General features: G+C 57.0%; 1 protein-coding gene across 1 annotated transcript in view; it reads left to right on the forward strand.

Annotated features, from left to right (window-relative positions):
• The window catches only part of CACNA1A (calcium voltage-gated channel subunit alpha1 A), a 73836-nt gene extending 56517 nt beyond the window's left edge, over nucleotides 1–17319 (forward strand). The window contains 11 exon segments of the mRNA XM_033083753.2: nucleotides 5610–5706; nucleotides 7527–7632; nucleotides 8827–8934; nucleotides 9015–9115; nucleotides 10943–11034; nucleotides 11118–11256; nucleotides 11338–11448; nucleotides 11889–11924; nucleotides 14373–14471; nucleotides 14473–14572; nucleotides 16923–17319. Of these exon segments, the coding sequence (XP_032939644.1) occupies nucleotides 5610–5706; nucleotides 7527–7632; nucleotides 8827–8934; nucleotides 9015–9115; nucleotides 10943–11034; nucleotides 11118–11256; nucleotides 11338–11448; nucleotides 11889–11924; nucleotides 14373–14471; nucleotides 14473–14572; nucleotides 16923–17233 (1300 nt within the window). The 3' untranslated portion in view covers nucleotides 17234–17319.
• The last annotated feature ends 369 nt before the right edge of the window (nucleotides 17320–17688 follow it).

The following is a 17688-nucleotide window of genomic DNA, read 5'->3' on the forward strand; positions in this document are numbered from 1 at the left end:
GGCAGTCGCAGGTGATGTCCTGGTCCATCCCGGTCTGTCTCGGGTGGTCCCGGGTGATGTCCCAGTTTATCCCGGTTTATCCCAGGCAGTCCCGGGTTATGTCCCGGTGTATCCCAGTTTATCCCGGTCTGGTTCTGGGTGATGTCCCAGGCAGTCCCGGGTCATGTCCCGGTTTATCCCGGTCTATCCCGGTCTATCCCGGTCTGTGCCGGGTGATGTCCCGGGCAGTCCCGGTTTATCCCGGTCTATCCCGGTTTATCCCGGGTGATGTCCTGGTCTATCCCGGTTTATCCCGGGTGATGTCCCAGTCTATCCCGATTTATCCCGGTCTGTCCCGGTCTGTCCCGGTCTGTCCCGGGCAGTCCCGGGTGGTTCTGGGTGATGTCCCAGGCAGTCCCGGGTGATGTCCCGGTTTATCCCGGTCTGTCCCGGTCTGTCCCGGCGGCCCCGGGCGGCCCCGCGCGCACTAACGTGTGTCTCTTGCAGCGGGCGCATCCACTATCGCGACATGTACAGTTTGTTGCGCGTCATCTCCCCGCCCCTGGGGCTGGGCAAGAAATGTCCCCATAGGGTGGCCTGCAAGGTTCGGCCCCGCCCACAACGCCACCTAAACTCTGCATATGGCTGCCAGGATGTATAGGATCCATCCATGGATGGTCTATAGGCTCCATCGATGGATGGTGTATGGATATCGATCGATGGATGGTGTATCGATATCGATCAATGGATGTATAGGCTCCATTGATGGATGGTGTACAGAGTCTATTGATGGATGATGTATAGATGTCAATCGATGGATGTTAATGTATAGGATCCATCCATGGATGGTCTATAGGCTCCATCGATGGATGGTGATGTATAGGGTCCATCGATGGATGGCGTATCGATATCGATCGATGGATGGTGTACAGAGTCCATTGATGGATGATAATGTATAGACTCCATTGATGGATGGTGTATAGGGTCCATCGATGGATGTTAATGTATAGGATCCATCCATGGATGGTCTATAGGGTCCATTGATGGATGATAATGTATAGATATCGATCGATGGATGGTGTATAGATATCGATCGATGGGTGTATAGGCTCCATTGATGGATGGTGTACAGAGTCTATTGATGGATGATGTATAGATATCGACTGATGGATGGTGTATAGGGTCCATTGATGGATGTTAATGTATAGGATCCATCCATGGATGGTCTATAGGCTCCATCGATGGATGGTGTACAGATATCGATTGATGGATGGTGTATAGATATCGATCGATGGGTGTATAGGCTCCATTGATGGATGGTGTACAGAGTCTATTGATGGATGGTCTATAGGGTCCATCGATGGATGATAATGTATAGATATCAATCGATGGATGATGTATAGGGTCCATTGATGGATAATATATAGGATCCATCCATGGATGGTCTATAGGGTCCATTGATGGATGATGTATAGAATTGATCGATGGATGGTGTATAGGGTCCATTGATGGATGATAACGTATAGAATCTATCAATGGATAATGTACAGAGTCTATCGATGGATAATGTATAGGGTTCATCGACGGATGATAATGTATGGATATCGATGGATGGATGATGTATAGAGTCCATTGATGGATGGTGTATAGGGTCCATTGATGGATGATAATGCATAGATATCGATTGATGGATGGTGTATAGGGTCTATCAGTGGATGGTGTATAGGCTCCATCGATGGATAATGTATAGATGTCGATCGATGGATGATGTATAGATATTGATTGATGGATGGTGTATAGGGTCTATTGATGGATGATGTATAGAGTCCATTGATGGATGGTGTATAGGGTCCATTGATGGATGATAATGTATAGATATCGATTGATGGATGGTGTATAGGGTCTATCAGTGGATGGTGTATAGGCTCCATCGATGGATGATAATGTATGGGGTCCATTGATGGATGATGTATAGAATCTATCAATGGATAATGTACAGAGTCTATCAATGGATAATGTATAGGGTCCATCAATGGATGGTGTATAGGGTCCATCGATGGATGATAATGTATAGAATTGATCGATGGATAACGTACAGAGTCTATTGATGGATGGTGTATAGGGTCCATTGATGGATGGTGTATAGGGTCCATTGATGGATGATAATGTATGGGGTTCATTGATGGATGGTGTATAGGGTCCATTGATGGATGATAATATATAGATATTGATTGATGGATGACATATAGGGTCCATCGATGAATGATGTACAGAGTCTACCGATGGATGATGATGTATAGAGTCCATCTATGGATGATGTATAGGGTCCATCGATGGATGATAATGTATAGATATTGATCGATGGATAATGTATAGGGTCCATTGATGGATGATATATAGAATCTATTGATGGATGATGTGTAGAATCCATCTATGGATAATGTACAGAGTCCATCAGTGGATGATGTATAGCTATCGATGGATGGATAATGTATAGAGCCTATCAATGGATGATGTATAGAGTCTATCGATGGGTGATAATTTATGGAATCTATCGATGGATAATGTATAGAGTCCATTGATGGATAATGTATAGAGTCCATTGATGGATAATGTATAGGGTCCATTGAGGGATGATAATGTATAGAATCTATTGATGGATAATGTATAGGGTCTATCAATGGATGATAATGTATAGGGTCCATCCAGGGATAATGTATAGAATCTATCGATGAGTGATAATGTATAGATATCGATTGATGGATGATGTACAGACTTCTATGGATAAGGTATAGAATCTATCGATGGATAATTTATCTAATCTGTTGATGGATGATAATGTATAGATATCGATCGGTGGATAATGTATAGACATCTGTGGATAACGTATAGAATCCATCTATGGATAATGTATGGAATCTATCTATGGATAATGCACACACATCCATCGATGGACAATGTACATCTATCAATGGACAATGTATAGAATCTATCAATGGATAATGTATAGAATCCATCGATTGACAATGTACAGAATCCACCAATGGACAATGTACATCTATCAATGGATAATGTATAGAATCTATCAATGGATAATGTATAGAATCCATCTATGGATAATGTATGGAATCTATCTATGGATAATGCACACACATCCATCGATGGACAATGTACATCTATCAATGGACAATGTATAGAATCTATCAATGGATAATGTATAGAATCCATCGATTGACAATGTACAGAATCCACCAATGGACAATGTACATCTATCAATGGATAATGTATAGAATCTATCAATGGATAATGTATAGAATCCATCGATTGACAATGTACAAAATCCATCAATGGACAATGTATAGAATCCATCCATGGACAATGTACATCTATCAATGGATAATGTATAGAATCTATCAATGGATAATGTATAGAATCCACCAATGGACAATGTACAGAATCCATCTATGGATAATGTATAGAATCTATCAATTGATAACGTACAGAATCCATCGATGGATGACGTATACATGGCACACGTCCATCTATGGACAATGTATAGAATCCATCGATGGACAATGTATAGAATCCATCGATGGACAATGTATAGAATCCATCCATGGACAATGTATACACCGCCCCGCCCCCCCGGCCGCGGCATGGAGCCCCTCCCCCCCCCCGGCATGGGACCCCCCCCAAACCCACCCGGGAAATTCTGCTCTGGTTCATTGATTATCGGTTATTCATTGATTATCGGTTATTCATTGATTATCGGTTATTCATTGATTATCGGTTATTGCCGGTTATCGATTGCTTCGCATCGCTCCGTTATCCTCCTTGTTCACTTGGTTTGGTTATTGATTATTTCATATTATTATATTATTTCATATCATTACATTATTTCATGTTTATTACATTATTTCATATTTATTAAATTATTTTGTAGTATTACATTATTTTATATAATTACATTATTTCATATTTATTACAGTATTTTATATTATTACATTATTTTATATCATTACATTATTTCATATTTATTACAGTATTTTATATTATTACATTGTTTTCGTCATTAAATTATTTTCATCATCATTTTCGTCATTGAACTGTTTCCATTATTTAATTATTTCCATTATTTAATTATTTTCGTTGTTTAATTATTTTCAGTCCTTAATTATTTATATTATTAGATTATTTTATATCATTAAATTATTTTATATTGTTAAATTGTTTCCGTCATTAAAATATTTTCGTTATTTAATTGTTTTATTTATAATCCCCCCATTTTCAATTTCCGTTCTGCATATTTATTTAATTTTTATTTATTATTTCTTATTCTAATTTTCCCCACTCATTTTTAGTTTCCTTTCTATATATACACATATATATATTCTTTTAAATTTAATTTTATTTTTAATTTTTTCCTGCCCATTTTCAATTTCCTTTCTGTATATTTATTTATTTATTTGTCTTTATTTTATTTTATTTTATTTTATTTTATTTTATTTTATTTTATTTTATTTTTCCCGCCCATTTTCAGTTTCCTTTCTGCACAGACACATATATATATACAATTTATTTTTATTTTTATTTTTAATTCTTTTACTGCCCATTTTCAATTTCCTTTCTGCATATATACATATATATATATTTTTAATTTATTTCTGCATATATACATACATATATTTTTTTAAATTTAATTTTATTTTTCATTTATTTCCCGCCCATTTTCAACTTCCTTTCTGCATATATACACATATATATATACACTTTTAAATTTAATTTTATTTTTAATTTATTTCCCGCCCATTTTCAGTTTCCTTTCTGCATATATACATATATATTTAAACGAAATTTAATTTCTGCATTTATATATTTTTTTAATTTTATTTTATTTTTATTTTTTTCCCCGCCCATTTTCAACTTCCTTTCTGCATATATACACATATATATATACTTTTAAATTTTATTTTATTTTATTTTTTCCCTGCCCATTTTCAATTTCCTTTCTCCATATATACACATATATATATTTAAACTAAATTTAATTTCTGCATTTATTTTATTTTATTTTATTTTATTTTATTTTATTTTATTTTTAATTCTTTTCCCCGCCCATTTCCAACTTCCTTTCTGCATATATACACATACATATATTTAAACTAAATTTAATTTCTGCATATATATTTTTTTAAAATTTAATTTAATTTTTAATTTTTTTCCTGCCCATTTCCAACTTCCTTTCTGCATATATACACACATATATATATACTTTTAAATTTAATTTTATTTTATTTTTTCCCTGCCCATTTTCAATTTCCTTTCTGCATATATACACATATACATATTTAAACTAAATTTAATTTCTGCATTTATTTTATTTTATTTTATTTTATTTTATTTTATTTTATTTTATTTTATTTTTAATTTTTTTCCCCGCCCATTTCCAACTTCCTTTCTGCATATATATATATATACACACACACATATATATATATATATATAAACAAATAATTTTTATAAATCATTCCGCATCCCACCCACCCATCCATCCCCACCACCCATCCATTAACCCCTTCATCCCCGGGATTTCGGTGCGTGCCCCGTAACCCCCCGTGTGTCCCCCCCAGGGGCCGCCTGACCCTCGCGGACATGTACGAAATGCTGCGGCACATGTCGCCGCCGCTGGGGCTGGGGGCCAGCTGCCCCCCCCGCGTGGCCTATAAGGTAGAAACCCCCCAGGACCCCCGGCCCGCGCGCCCCGGGCTCTCCCCGCTTTTGGGTTTTTTTTTGGGATTTTTTTTGGGGTGTTTTTTCAGGGTTTTTGGGGATTTTTGGGATTTTTTTTGGGGTGTTTTTTCAGGTTTTTTGGGGATTTTTGGGATTTTTTTTTTGTTTTTTAGCGGTTTTTTTGGGGTTTTTTTGGGGTGTTTTTTCAGGTTTTTTGGGGTTTTTTTGGATTTTTTTTGGTTTTTTGGTGTTTTCTTTGGGGTTTTTGGGGATATTTTTTGGTTATTTGGATTTTTTTTTTTGGTTTTTTGTGGGTTTTTGGGATTTTTTTTTGTTTTTCTGGGGATTCTGTTTTGTTTTGTTTTTTTGGGGGTTTTTTGGATTTTTTTTGGTTTTTTGGGATTTTTTTGTTGTTTTTTGGGGTTTTTTTGGGATTTTTTTTTGGTTTTTGGGGCTTTTTGGGATTTTTTTTGTTTTTTGGGATTTTTTTTTTGTTTGTTTGTTTGTTGGGGTTTTTTTGGGATTTTTTTTGGTTTTTTGGGATTTTTTGGGGATTTTTTTTGTGTTTTTTTGGGGTTTTTTGGGATTTTTTTTTTTGTTATTTGGGGATTTTTGGGATTTTTTGGGGGGTTTTTTTGGTTTTTTTGGGATTTTTTTTGTTTTTTGGTGGTTTTTTGGGGTTTTTTGGGGGTTTTTTGGGGATTTTTTGGGGTTTTTTTGGGGGTGTTTTTTGCCCTCCTGCGGCCACCGGGCCCTGCTGAGCCTGGGTAAGATGCGCCCCCTTCCCAAAATAAAACAGCAGCGGGCACCCCACCCCGCCGTGAACCCCAAAAAGGGGGTTGGGGTCTCCTTGGGGGTCGGAAAGACCCCCGAGATTTCATTTTGGGGTTTCCCAAAGGGGTTGAGACCCCCCCAGACCCAATTTGGGGTCCCCTAAAGGGGCTGAGACCCCCGCCCCAATTTGGGGACCCCTTTCAAGAATTCCATTTCGGGCCCCCCCCCCAAATTTCCTTTTGGGGTCCCCCTCGGGATTTGGCCCCGCCCCAATTTGGGGTCTCCCCACGGGCTCAGCGCCCCCCGCCCCAATTTGGGGTCCCTTTGGGGGGCTCAGCGCCTCCCCCAGCCCCAATTTCAGGCCCCCCCAAAATTTCATTTTGGGGTCTCCCCCACCTTTCCCCTCCCCAATTTGGGGGTCCCTCCCCCATATCGGGGGTCCCCCAGCGCTCCCCATTTTTAGGGACCCCCCCCCTCCCCCAGCCCCTCCCCCCCGGCTGCTGCACGACCCCTCCCCACCCGCGGGGGCTCCGGAGCTGCATCGTGGGGGGGGGTCGGGGGGTCCTGCATGGTTGGGGGGGGGGGTCGGGCATGGAGGGGGGGGGGGTCCGTGCCTCAGTTTCCCCCCGGCATCGCTCGTTCTGCATGGGGGGGGAGGGGGTGCTTTTTTTGGGGAGGGGGGAGGGGCTGAGACCTGGCAAACTCATCGCTGCCCCCTCCCCAGCATGTGTGACCCCCCCCCAAAAAAAAAAACCCGGAATGGGATTGGGAATGACCCCCCCCCCCCGCATGAGCCGCATGCGCCGCCCTCTCACCCCCCCCACCCCAAAATAAATAAAATAAAAAATTTTGGGGAGGGGTCCCCGCTTGGCCGCGCGGGAAATCCCGTGGGGAGAAGGCGGGGGGGGGGGGGTGGGGAGGGGTTTTTTTTGGGTCTGGGGTCGTGCCCCCGCCTTCTCCTCACCCCCTCCCTTAGGGAGGGGTTCCGGGGGTCCCGGGTGACGCCCCCCACCCCAAATTAAATCGGTGTCCCCCCCCCCCAGCGGCTGCTGCGCATGGACCTGCCCGTGGCCGATGACAACACGGTGCACTTCAACTCCACCCTGATGGCGCTGATCCGCACCGCGCTCGACATCAAGATCGCCAAAGGCACGGACACGGGGACAGGGGGACAGTGGGGACAGTGGGGACAGTGGGGACAATGGGGATAATGGGGATAATGGGGACAATGGGGACAATGGGGACATGGGGACATGGGGATAATGGGGACACGGGGACAGTGGGGATAATGGGGATAATGGGGATAATGGGGACAATGGGGATAGTGAGGACATGGGGATAATGGGGATAATGGGGACAGTGGGGACAGTGGGGACAGTGGGGACAATGGGGACAATTGGGACAATGGGGATAATTGGGATAATGGGGACAATGGGGACAATTGGGACAATGGGGATAATGGGGACAATGGGGACAATGGAGACATGGGGATAATGGGGATAATGGGGACATGGGGACAGAGATGGGACAGGGACAGGGGGACAGTGGGGACAGTGGGGATAATGGGGATAATGGGGACAGTGGGGACAGAGACAGCGACAGGGACAGGGGGACAGTGGGGACAGTGGGGATAATGGGGATAATGGGGGCAATGGGGACATGGGGACAATGGGGACAGTGGGGACAATGGGGACAATGGGGACAGGTATGGGACAGGGAGAGGGGGACAATGGGGACAGGGGGACACAGGGACAGGGACGGGGACACAGGGACAGAGGGACAGGGATGGGACAGGGATGGGACAATGGGGACAGGGGGACAGGGATGGGACAGGGATGGGGATGGGGGGACAGCGATAGGGACAGGGATGGAGACAGGAGGACACAGGGGGACAGGGACAGGGGGACACGGGGACAGAGACAGGGATAGGGACAGGGGGACAGGGGGACAAGGATGGGACAGGAACAGGGATGGGGACGGGGACAGGGACAGGGGGGACGCAGGGACATGGGGACAGGGGGATATGGTGACACGGAGAACATTGGGGACATGAGCGGCACAAGGAGACACGGGGACATGAGGGGACACGTGGACAAAAGCGATATGGGGACACGGGGGACACGGGGGGACACAGGGGGACACGGGGACAAAAGGAACACGGGGGACACGGGGACACGGCAGGACACGGGGACACGGGGACACGGCAGGACACGGGGACACGGGGACACGACACGGCTCCCCACGGCGCTGGCGAGGCCGGGGAGTCCCCGGGGACACCCAGAGCCACCCGTGTCACCCTCGTGTCACCCTCGTGTCCCCGCGTGTCCCCGCGTGTCCCCGCAGGCGGCGCCGACAAGCAGCAGATGGACGCGGAGCTGCGCAAGGAGATGATCGCCATCTGGCCCAACCTGTCCCCCAAAAACCTGGACCTGCTCGTCACCCCGCACAAGTGTAAGGTCCCCTCCCTGTCCCCGCTGTCCCCTCCCTGTCCCCGCCGTCCCCGCTGAGCCGTGTCCCCGCTGTCCCCGCAGCCACCGACCTGACGGTGGGGAAGATCTACGCGGCGATGATGATCATGGAGTATTACCGGCAGAGCAAGGCCAAGAAGCTGCAGGCCATGCGCGAGGAGCAGGTGGGGACACGCCGCTGTCCCCTCCCTGCCACCCCGCGCTGTCCCCGCAGCGCCCGAGGGCAGCCCCGTCCTCTCCTGTGCCACCTCCGGTGTCCCCAGTGCTGTCCCGTCCCCGTAACCCCAACCCCGCCCTGACCCCCCAGCCACGTCCCCTCCGTCCCCGTGTCCCAATGTCCCCATGTCCCGCTGTCCCTATGTCCTTGCTGTCCCCATATCCCGCTGTCCTCCTGTCCCTGCTGTCCCCATGTCCCCCTGTCCCTGCTGTCCCCATGTCCTGCTGTCCCCGTGTCCAGCCGCCCGTGTCCCCACTGTCCCCATGTCCCCGAGTCCCGCTGTCCCTCTGTCCCCATGTCCCGTTGTCCCCGTGTCCCCGCAGAACCGGACCCCGCTGTCCCCATATCCCCACTGTCCCCCTGTCCCCGTGTCCCGCTGTCCCCATATCCCCATGTCCCCGTGTCCCGCTGTCCCCGTGTCCCTCTGTCCCCATGTCCCGCTGTCCCCGTGTCCCCGCAGAACCGCACCCCGCTGTCCCCATATCCCCACTGTCCCCATATCCCGCTGTCCCCATGTCCCGCTGTCCCCATGTCCCGCTGTCCCCATGTCCCCATGTTCCCTGTCCCCGCAGAACCGCACCCCGCTGTCCCCGTGTCCCTCTGTCCCTGCTGTCCCCATATCCCCACTGTCCCCATGTCCCCACTGTCCCCATGTCCCGTGTCCCCGTGTCCCCGCAGAACCGGACCCCGCTGTCCCCATATCCCCACTGTCCCCATGTCCCGTGTCCCCGTGTCCCGCTGTCCCCATGTCCCCGTGTCCCTGCTGTCCCCACGTCCCCACTGTCCCCATGTCCCGCTGTCCCACTGTCCCCATGTCCCCGTGTCCCCATGTCCCCTGTCCCCGCAGAACCGGACCCCGCTGTCCCCATGTCCCCGCTGTCCGGCTGTCCCCGTGTCCCCGCTGTCCCGTGTCCCCATGTCCCCTGTCCCCGCAGAACCGCACCCCGCTGTCCCTGCTGTCCCCGTGTCCCGCTGTCCCCATGTCCCCGTGTCCCGCTGTCCCTGCTGTCCCCATGTCCCGCTGTCCCCATGTCCCCATGTCCCCTGTCCCCGCAGAACCGGACCCCGCTGTCCCCATATCCCCACTGTCCCCATGTCCCCGCTGTCCGGCTGTCCCCGTGTCCCTCTGTCCCGTGTCCCCATGTCCCGCTGTCCCCTGTCCCCGCAGAACCGGACCCCGCTGTCCCCATATCCCCACTGTCCCCATGTCCCGCTGTCCCCGTGTCCCTCTGTCCCCGTGTCCCTCTGTCCCCGTGTCCCTCTGTCCCTGCTGTCCCCATGTCCCCATGTCCCCTGTCCCCGCAGAACCGCACCCCGCTGTCCCCATATCCCCACTGTCCCCATGTCCCGCTGTCCCCATGTCCCTCTGTCCCTGCTGTCCCTACTGTCCCCGTGTCCCCATATCCCCACTGTCCCCATGTCCCCCTGTCCCCGTGTCCCCATATCCCCACTGTCCCCATGTCCCCATGTCCCCATGTCCCCTGTCCCCGCAGAACCGCACCCCGCTGTCCGGCTGTCCCCATGTCCCCGCTGTCCCCATGTCCCCATGTCCCCCTGTCCCCATGTCCCGCTGTCCCCATATCCCCATGTCCCCATGTCCCCATGTCCCCATGTCCCCTGTCACCGCAGAACCGCACCCCGCTGTCCCCATATCCCCACTGTCCCCATGTCCCGCTGTCCCCTGTCCCCGCAGAACCGGACCCCGCTGTCCCCACATCCCCACTGTCCCTGCTGTCCCCCTGTCCCCATGTCCCGCTGTCCCCTGTCCCCGCAGAACCGCACCCCGCTGATGTTCCAGCGCATGGAGCCGCCGTCCCCCACCCAGGAGGGACCCCCGGGACCGGACACGACCCCCGCGGTAGAGCCGTAAGTGCCACCCGATGTCCCCTCGATGTCCCCCCGATGTCCCCCGGTGTCCCCGGGCCGCTCCGAGCGCCGCTGTCGCGCAGGGCCGCGCGGGACGGGGACATGAAGGAGAGCCACTCGTGGGTGACACAGCGCGCCCAGGAGATGTTCCAGAGGACGGGCACGTGGAGCCCCGAGCGCGGCCACCCCGACGATGTCCCCAACAGCCGCCCCAACTCCCAGGTGAGCGCCGCGCCACCTCCCGCGTGTCCCCACGCGTCCCCTCCCCGCGGGGCCGTGCCTCAGTTTCCCCAGTTTCCGCAGCTGGTGGAGATGCGGGAGATGCCCAAGGATGGACACTCGGACAGCGATTACCTGCCCATGGAGGGGCACGGCCGAGCCGCCTCCATGCCGCGGCTGCCCGGCGACACCCAGGTGAGGGGACAGCGCCGGGGACACGGCGACAGCGGCGAGGGGGTGGCTCCGGTGTCACCCGCAGGGCCCCGATCCCCGTTTGGCTGCAGCGCTGCGCTGGGGGGGCTCGGGGAGGGGGGGGGGGGGCATGAGCTTGGCAGCAGCTTCGGGGGGCGGGGGGCGACACCCGGGGTGGCCCGGTGGTCACCGGTCCCCGCGTGGGGACACTCGGTGCCACTCCGGGGCTCAGCATGCGCGGGCTGGGGACAGCGACAGGGACGGGGACAGGGACGGGGACAGGGACGGGGACAGGGACGCTCTGGCTGCTCTGCTCATTGCTGCCGCTGCTTGGCTGCTCCGCCCCCTCCCCACGCCCCCTCCCCGCGCCCCCCGCGCCCCCCGGGCCGGGGTCTCAGCGCTCTCTGTCTCTCCTGCGGCACCGCCTGGGCCGGCTCTGGCAGCGGAGGAAGGTGCGACCCCGAGGCAATAACCTCAGTGTAGGTACCGCGGGGACCCCCCCGCCAGAGCCCCCCACCCCTCGGACCCCCCCGCCAGAGCCCCCCACCCCTCGGACCCCCCCTGGACCCCCCCGCCAGAGCCCCCCACCCCTCGGACCCCCCCGCCAGAGCCCCCCACCCCTCGGACCCCCCCTGACCCCACAGTGTCCCCACAGACCCCCCTGGACCCCCCTGTACCCCCCCACTCCCCTGCAGAGCCTCCCACGGACACCCCCAGGACCCCACGGACACCCCCCCCAGGACCCCACGGACACCCCCCCCAGGACCCCACACCCCCCCCCCGACTGTCCCCGTGTCCCCCCCGCACCTTGTCCCCTCTGTGTCACCCCCTGCGCCACCCCCGGACAGCCGGACCCTCAGCAGCGAGGAGCAGCGCCCTGTCCTGTCCCTTGTCCTTCTGTCCCTCTGTCCCTCTGTCCCTTGTCCCTCTGTCCCTGTGTCCTCTGTCCCTGTCCCTCTGTCCCGTTCCTGTCCCTCTGTCCCCCTGTCCTGTCCCTCTGTCCTGTTCCTGTCCTGTCCCTCTGTCCCCTGTCCCCCTGTCCCGTTCCTGTCCCTCTGTCCCTTGTCCCTCTGTTTCCTGTCCACCTGTCCTCCTATCCCTCTGTCCTGTCCCTCTGTCCCCTTGACCCCTTGTCCCTCTGTCCTTCTGTCCCCTTGTCCCCCTGTCCCTCTGTCGCTCTGTCCCATTCTTGTCCCTCCGTCCCCTTGTCCCCCTGTCCTGTCCCTCTGTCCACCTCTCCCCTTGTCCTTCTGTCCCTCTGTCCCGTTCCTGTCCTTCTGTCCCCTGTCCCTCTGTCCCTGTCCCTCGGTCCCTTGTCCCCTGTCCCCCTGTCCTGTTCCCTGTCCCCTTGTCCCTCTGTCCCTCTGTCCCGTTCCTGTCCCCCTGTCCCTCTGTCCCCCTGTCCCTCTGTCCCTCTGTCCCCCTGTCCTATCCCTCTGTCCCTCTGTCCTTCTGTCCCCCTGTCCCGTTCCTGTCCTTCTGTTCCTTGTCCTCCTGTCCCTCTGTCCCCTTGACCCCTTGTCCCTCTGTCCCATTCCTGTCCCTCTGTCCCTCTGTCCAGTTCCCTTGTCCTCTCTCCCCCTGTCCTCTGTCCCCTGTCCACTGTCCCTCCATCCCCTTGTCCCTCTGTCCCTCTGTCCCCCTGTCCCTCTGTCCCCCTGTCCCTCTGTCCCGTTCCTGTCCCTCTGTCCTGTCCCCTGTCCCCCTGTCCTGTCCCTCTGTCCCCCTGTCCCGTTCTTGTCCCTCTGTCCCATTCCTGTCCCTCTGTCCCCCTGTCCTGTCCCTCTGTCCCATCTGTCCCTCTGTCCTGTCCCCTGTCCCCTCAGGGTCCCCGGCAGCAGCAGTTCAATGCTTAGAGCAGCGGGGGGGGGGGGGGGATCTGTCCCGGGGGCCCCCCCAGGGCCGTGGGGACAGCGGGGACAGCGGGGACAGCGGGGACACGATGGCGGTGGGGACACGGTGACAAACACGGTGACAACGGCGGGACACGGAGCGTGGCGGGGGTCGGCACCCACGGGGGTCGTGGGGTCACACCCAGGGGTCGTGGTGACACTCCGAGGGGTCGTGGGGACACACTGGGGGTCGTGGGGACACTCCGAGGGGTCGTGGGGACACACCTGGGGTCGTGGGGACACACCTGAGGGTCGTGGGGACACACCTGGGATTGTGGGGACACAGCCAGGGGTCGTGGGGACACTCCTGGGGGGTCGTGGGGACACTCCCGGGGGTCATGGGGACACAGCCGGGGGTCGTGGGGACAGTCCTGGGGGTCATGGTGACACATCTGAGGGTCGTGGGGACACTCCTGGGGGTCGTGGGGACACACCTGGGGGGTCGTGGGGACACATCGAGGGTCGTGGTGACACTCCGAGGGGTCGTGGGGACACACTGGGGGTCGTGGGGACACTCCGAGGGGTCGTGGGGACACACCTGGGGGGTCGTGGGGACACTCCCGGGGGTCATGGGGACACACTGGGGGTCGTGGGGACACACCTGAGGGTCGTGGGGACAGTCCCGGGGGTCGTGGGGACAATCCTGGGTGTCGTGGGGACACACGCGGGGGGTCATGGGGACACACCTGGGGGTCGTGGGGACACACCTGGGGGTCATGGGGACAGTCCTGGGGGTCATGGGGTCACACCGGGGGTCATGGGGTCACTCCTGGGGGGTCATGGGGACACACTGGGGGTCATGGGGACACACCGGGGGTCATGGGGACAGTCCGGGGGGTCATGGGGACACACCTGGAGGGGACAGCGACCCACGCCGTGTCCGGAGGAGGGAGGGGCAGGACGGACGCACGGACGGACAGACGGACAGGGGGGGTCTGGAGCACAGCGGTGACCCCGCCCTGGAGCCGGCCAGCCCCGGTGACCCCCCCGGTGACCCCCGGTGACCCCCGGTGACCCCCCCGCCCTGTCCCCCAGACCATCGCGGACTCGAGCCCCATCAAGCGCTCGGCGTCGCTGCTCGGCCACCCCCGGCCCCGCGGGGTCCGCCTGGACGATTTCTCCTTGGAGCGCGTCCCCCCCCCCCGAGGACGGGCAGCGCCACCACCCCCGCCGGGGACACCGCGGCCACCGCGCCTCCGAGCGCTCCCTCAGCCGCTACACGGACGGCGACACAGGTGCGACACCGGGGACATGGCGCTGGGCTGTCCCCAAGGGCACCGGGTCACTTTGGTGTCCCCAAGGGCACCCGGTCACTCCCGGTTCTGGTGTCCCCAAGGGCATCAGTGGCCAGGTCACTTTGGCTCTGGTGTCCCCAAGGCCACCAGGTCACTTTGTCTCCCGGTTCTGGTGTCCCCAAGGCCACCGGTGGCCAGGTCACTTTGGTTCTGGTGTCCCCAGGGCCACCAGGTCACTCCCGGCTCTGGTGTCCCCAGGGTCACCATCTCCTGTCCCCAAATTCCCTGGGTCACCCCAACTCCTGCCCCTCTGTCCCCCCTGCCACACCTCGGGTGTCCCCTCAATGTCCCCACACCCCGGGGCCAGCCCCGTCCTGTCCCCCCGCACCCCCCAGGTCCCCCCAGTGTCCCCAGGGTCACCATCTCCTGTCCCCAAATTCCCTGGGTCACCCCAATTCCTGCCCCTGTGTCCCCACCCCTAGGTGTCCCCTCAGTGTCCCCACACCCTGGGTGTCCCCTCACTGTCCCCTCCTGACCCCCCCATGTCCCCCCCCCAGGACTGGGCACAGACCTCAGTGTCCCCACACCCCGAGTGTCCCCTGAGTGTCCCCAGGGTCACCATCCCCGTCCCCCCCTGACCCCCCCGTGTCCCCCCCAGGGCTGGGCACGGACCTCAGTGTCACCAACCCCGGGTGTCCCCTCAGTGTCCCCAATCCCGGGTGTCCCCTCAGTGTCCCCAATCCCGGGTGTCCCCTCACTGTCCCCACACCCTGGGTGTCCCCTCAGTGTCCCCGTGTCCCCCCCCATGTCCCCCCCTGACCCCCCTGTGTCCCCCCAGGGCTGGGCACGGACCTCACTGTCCCCATCCCCTGGGTGTCCCCTCAGTGTCCCCAGGGTCAACATCCCCGTCCCCAAATCCTCTGGGTCACCCCAAGTCCTGCCCCTCTGTCACCTCTGCCACCCCCCGGGTGTCCCCTCAGTGTCCCCCAACCCCTCAGGTGTCCCCTCAGTGTCACCGCCCCCCCGGTGTCCCCTCACTGTCCCCCCCCGTGTCCCCCCCAGGGCTGGGCACGGACCTCAGTGTCCCCATCCCCTGGATGTCCCCTCAATGTCCCCACCCCTCGTGTCCCCCCCTGACCCCCCCGTGTGCCCCCCTGTCCCCCCCGTGTCCCCCCAGGGCTGGGCACGGACCTCAGTATCCCCAATCCCGAGTGTCCCCTCACTGTCCCCACCCCCAGGTGTCCCCTCACTGTCCCCACCCCCCCCGTGTCCCCCCCTGACCCCCCGTGTCCCCCCAGGGCTGGGCACGGAGCTCAGTGTCACCAGGGTCACCATCCCCGTGTCCCCCCAAATCCTTTGGGTCACCCCAACTCCTGCCCCTGTGTCCCCAACCCCCCAGGTGTCCCCTCAATGTCCCCAGGGTCACCATGCCCGTCCCCTCACTGTCCCCACCGTGTCCCCCCAGGGCTGGGCACGGACCTCAGTGTCACCACCCCCCGGGTGTCCCCTCACTGTCCCCACCCCCGGGTGTCCCCTCAGTGTCCCCAACCCCCCGGGTGTCCCCCCCGTGTCCCCCCCGACCCCCCACACCCCCCCTGACCCTCCATGTCCTCCCCTGACCCCCCGTGTCCCCCCAGGGCTGGGCACGGACCTCAGTGTCCCCACACCCCCGGTGTCCCTCAGTGTCCCCAATCCCGAGTGTCCCCTCAGTGTCCCCTCAGTGTCCCCTCAGTGTCCCCCCCTGACCCCCCCGCGTCCCCCCCCAGGGCTGGGCACGGACCTCAGTGTCACCACCCCCCGGGTGTCCCCTTAATGTCCCCAGGGTCACCATCCCCGTCCCCTCAGTGTCCCCGTGTCCCCCCAGGGCTGGGCACGGACCTCAGTGTCACCACCCCCCGGGTGTCCCCTCACTGTCCCCCCCTGACCCCCCCGTGTCCCCCCAGGGCTGGGCACGGACCTCAGTGTCACCACACCCTGGATGTCCCCTCAGTGTCCCCACACCCTGGATGTCCCCTCACTGTCCCCCCCATGTCCCCCCCCCCCAGGGCTGGGCACGGACCTCAGTGTCCCCATACCCTGGATGTCCCCTCAGTGTCCCCACACCCCGAGTGTCCCCTCAGTGTCCCCCCCGTGTCCCCCCAGGGCTGGGCACGGACCTCAGTGTCCCCACCCCCTGGATGTCCCCTCAGTGTCCCCACCCCCAGGTGTCCCCTCAGTGTCCCCGTGTCCCCTCACTGTCCCCCCGTGTCCCCCCAGGGCTGGGCACGGACCTCAGTGTCCCCAATCCCGAGTGTCCCCTCAGTGTCCCCACCCCCGGATGTCCCCTCAGTGTCCCCCCGTGTCCCCCCAGGGCTGGGCACGGACCTCAGTGTCACCACGCAGTCCGGGGACGCCCCCGGCAAGGAGCGGGACCCCGAGCGGGGCCGGCCCAAGGACCGGCGGCACCGGCACCACCATCACCATCATCATCATCACCACCACGGGGGGGGCGCGGGGGCGGGGGGCGATCGCTGCGCGCCCCCTCCCCAGGATCGCCACGACCTCGGGCGGCCGCGCTCCCGGGAGCGCCGCTGGTCGCGCTCCCCCAGCGAGGGCCGGGACCGCGCGGGCCCCCCCCGCCAGGTGGGTGCCCCCCTCCGCTCGCCCCCCCTCCGCCTCTAGGACCCCTCCCCAAAACGGGGGGGGGGCCACAAGGGCTGCACCTTCAACCAAAGACCCCTCCCCACCTCACCCCGCTGTCCCCACCCGTGGGTGCTGTTCAGGTTTGGGGGGGTAGGGGGGGGCTGTGGGACCCCCCCCCAAAATTCCGAGGGTCTGTCTGGGTGTGGGGGGGGGGGTCCCAGCGCTGCCCCCGCCCCGCCCCGCCCGTTCTGCCGGGCCCAGTTCGGTACTGGGGGGGTCCCAGTGACACCAGCAGAGCCCCCCCCTCAGCGCTCCCACCTTGGGGGGGGTCCGGCCCTGATTTTGGGGGTCCAGCCCCGATTTTGGGGGTCCAGCCCCGATTTTGGGGGTCCCAGCCCCGATTTTGGGGGTCCAGCCCCTCCCTCATCACCTTGGGGGGGGGTCCAGCCCCGATTTTGGGGTCCCAGCCCCGATTTTGGGGTCCCAGCCCCTCC

Source organism: Catharus ustulatus, chromosome 33 (assembly GCF_009819885.2).
Source record: "Catharus ustulatus isolate bCatUst1 chromosome 33, bCatUst1.pri.v2, whole genome shotgun sequence".
In the NCBI taxonomy this organism is placed as follows: domain Eukaryota; kingdom Metazoa; phylum Chordata; class Aves; order Passeriformes; family Turdidae; genus Catharus; species Catharus ustulatus.